This window comes from Brassica oleracea, unplaced genomic scaffold (genome assembly GCF_000695525.1).
Source record: "Brassica oleracea var. oleracea cultivar TO1000 unplaced genomic scaffold, BOL UnpScaffold03151, whole genome shotgun sequence".
Classification (NCBI taxonomy): Eukaryota; Viridiplantae; Streptophyta; class Magnoliopsida; order Brassicales; family Brassicaceae; genus Brassica; species Brassica oleracea.
Window position 1 is genome coordinate 1 of NW_013619677.1, and position 1291 is coordinate 1291.

The window sequence follows — 1291 nt, forward strand, 5'->3', positions numbered from 1 at the left end:
TTTTTGAGTCTCTCAAATTTCCTTTCTGACGCATCAACCTAACTCTATAAAATCTGATAATCTCATATCGTTCGCTACAATTTCCTTTTTACCATCTCCCATCAATTTTATTTCTGCTGTTCTCCACTGTAGTAACTTTCTTTTTTTTCCAAGCAATTCAATTTAGAAACCCTAAAAGTAAACAATGCAATCAAACGAAGAGTTCATCAAATTTCTTGGGGAAGGATCTTGTGGCTATGTTCATCTCGTCCGTTACACTAACCACGACGGCTCTTCGTTTCTCGCGGCCGTAAAGAACTCCTACGACGAAGACTCCGACAACCTCAACAGAGAGCTTCAGATTTTGCGAGAACTCAGAGGGTATCCGAGGATCATTACATGCTTCGGAGATTTTCTGCAAGAAGGTGTCAGCAGCTACGGAAACAGAGTCCACAAATTGCTTCTCGAGTACGCTTCTGAAGGTAGTTTAAACGCTTTCTTGAACAATTACCCCGACAGAAAGTTGCCCGAACCATTGATCAAAGATTTCACGCGCATGATTCTTGAAGGTTTGGTCTCCATTCACGGACACGGTTATGTCCACTGCGACATAAAGTCCGACAATATTCTTGTGTTTCCTTCTCCGACAGAAGATTCATCACAGTACGAGGTTAAGCTTTCTGATTTTGGAAACTCTCTGGAAGTCGGACAAGTTCCTCATTACTGGGCGAAGGATTCTCCGTGGGCGGGTACTCCGATTTACATGCCGCCGGAGTCTGTCCGTGACGGCGTCGCCAACAAAACCCTAGACTTATGGTCGGTGGGATGTTTGGTTCTAGAGATGTACACGGGCGTGGTTCCATGGGAAGGCGTTAAACTCAGTGATATCGCTTCTCGTCTCCGTTGTGGTGAAGCTCCAGAGATCCCAGCGAGTTTGCCTTCCGATGCAAAGGACTTTATCGAAACTTGCTTGTCAAGGAAACCTGAGGAGAGAGGAAGCGCATATGATTTGATGTTTCATCCCTTTTTGACTCGTCCAGAACTTGAAGAAGAGGAGAAGAAAACTGAGGATAGGAAGAGAAACTCGTTTCTGTTGAGGTTGTTCAAATTGAGAATCAGACGAACATGTTCCAAGAAGAAATTAAGGACAGATGTTTCAGATAAGAAGCCTCTGAACTTGAGGATGGCCCCACAGTTTAAGAGAACTCTGGACAAAGTCTTGAGTTTTGAAGATCGAGACACCCACCAACTTCAATTTAGTTTCTGTTCAGTGTTCACTAAACGTTTAATAAGTGATTAGTATGTTGACTGT

General features: G+C 43.5%; 1 protein-coding gene across 1 annotated transcript; it reads left to right on the plus strand.

Annotated features, from left to right (window-relative positions):
- Positions 1 to 184: 184 nt before the first annotated feature.
- On the plus strand, positions 185 to 1195 carry LOC106321818 (mitogen-activated protein kinase kinase kinase 2-like; the record flags this gene model as incomplete). The annotated part of the gene is made up of 1 exon (XM_013760055.1): positions 185 to 1195. A coding segment is annotated over exon 1 (1011 nt), but the record flags the coding sequence as incomplete, so codon positions are not given.
- Positions 1196 to 1291: the final 96 nt, after the last annotated feature.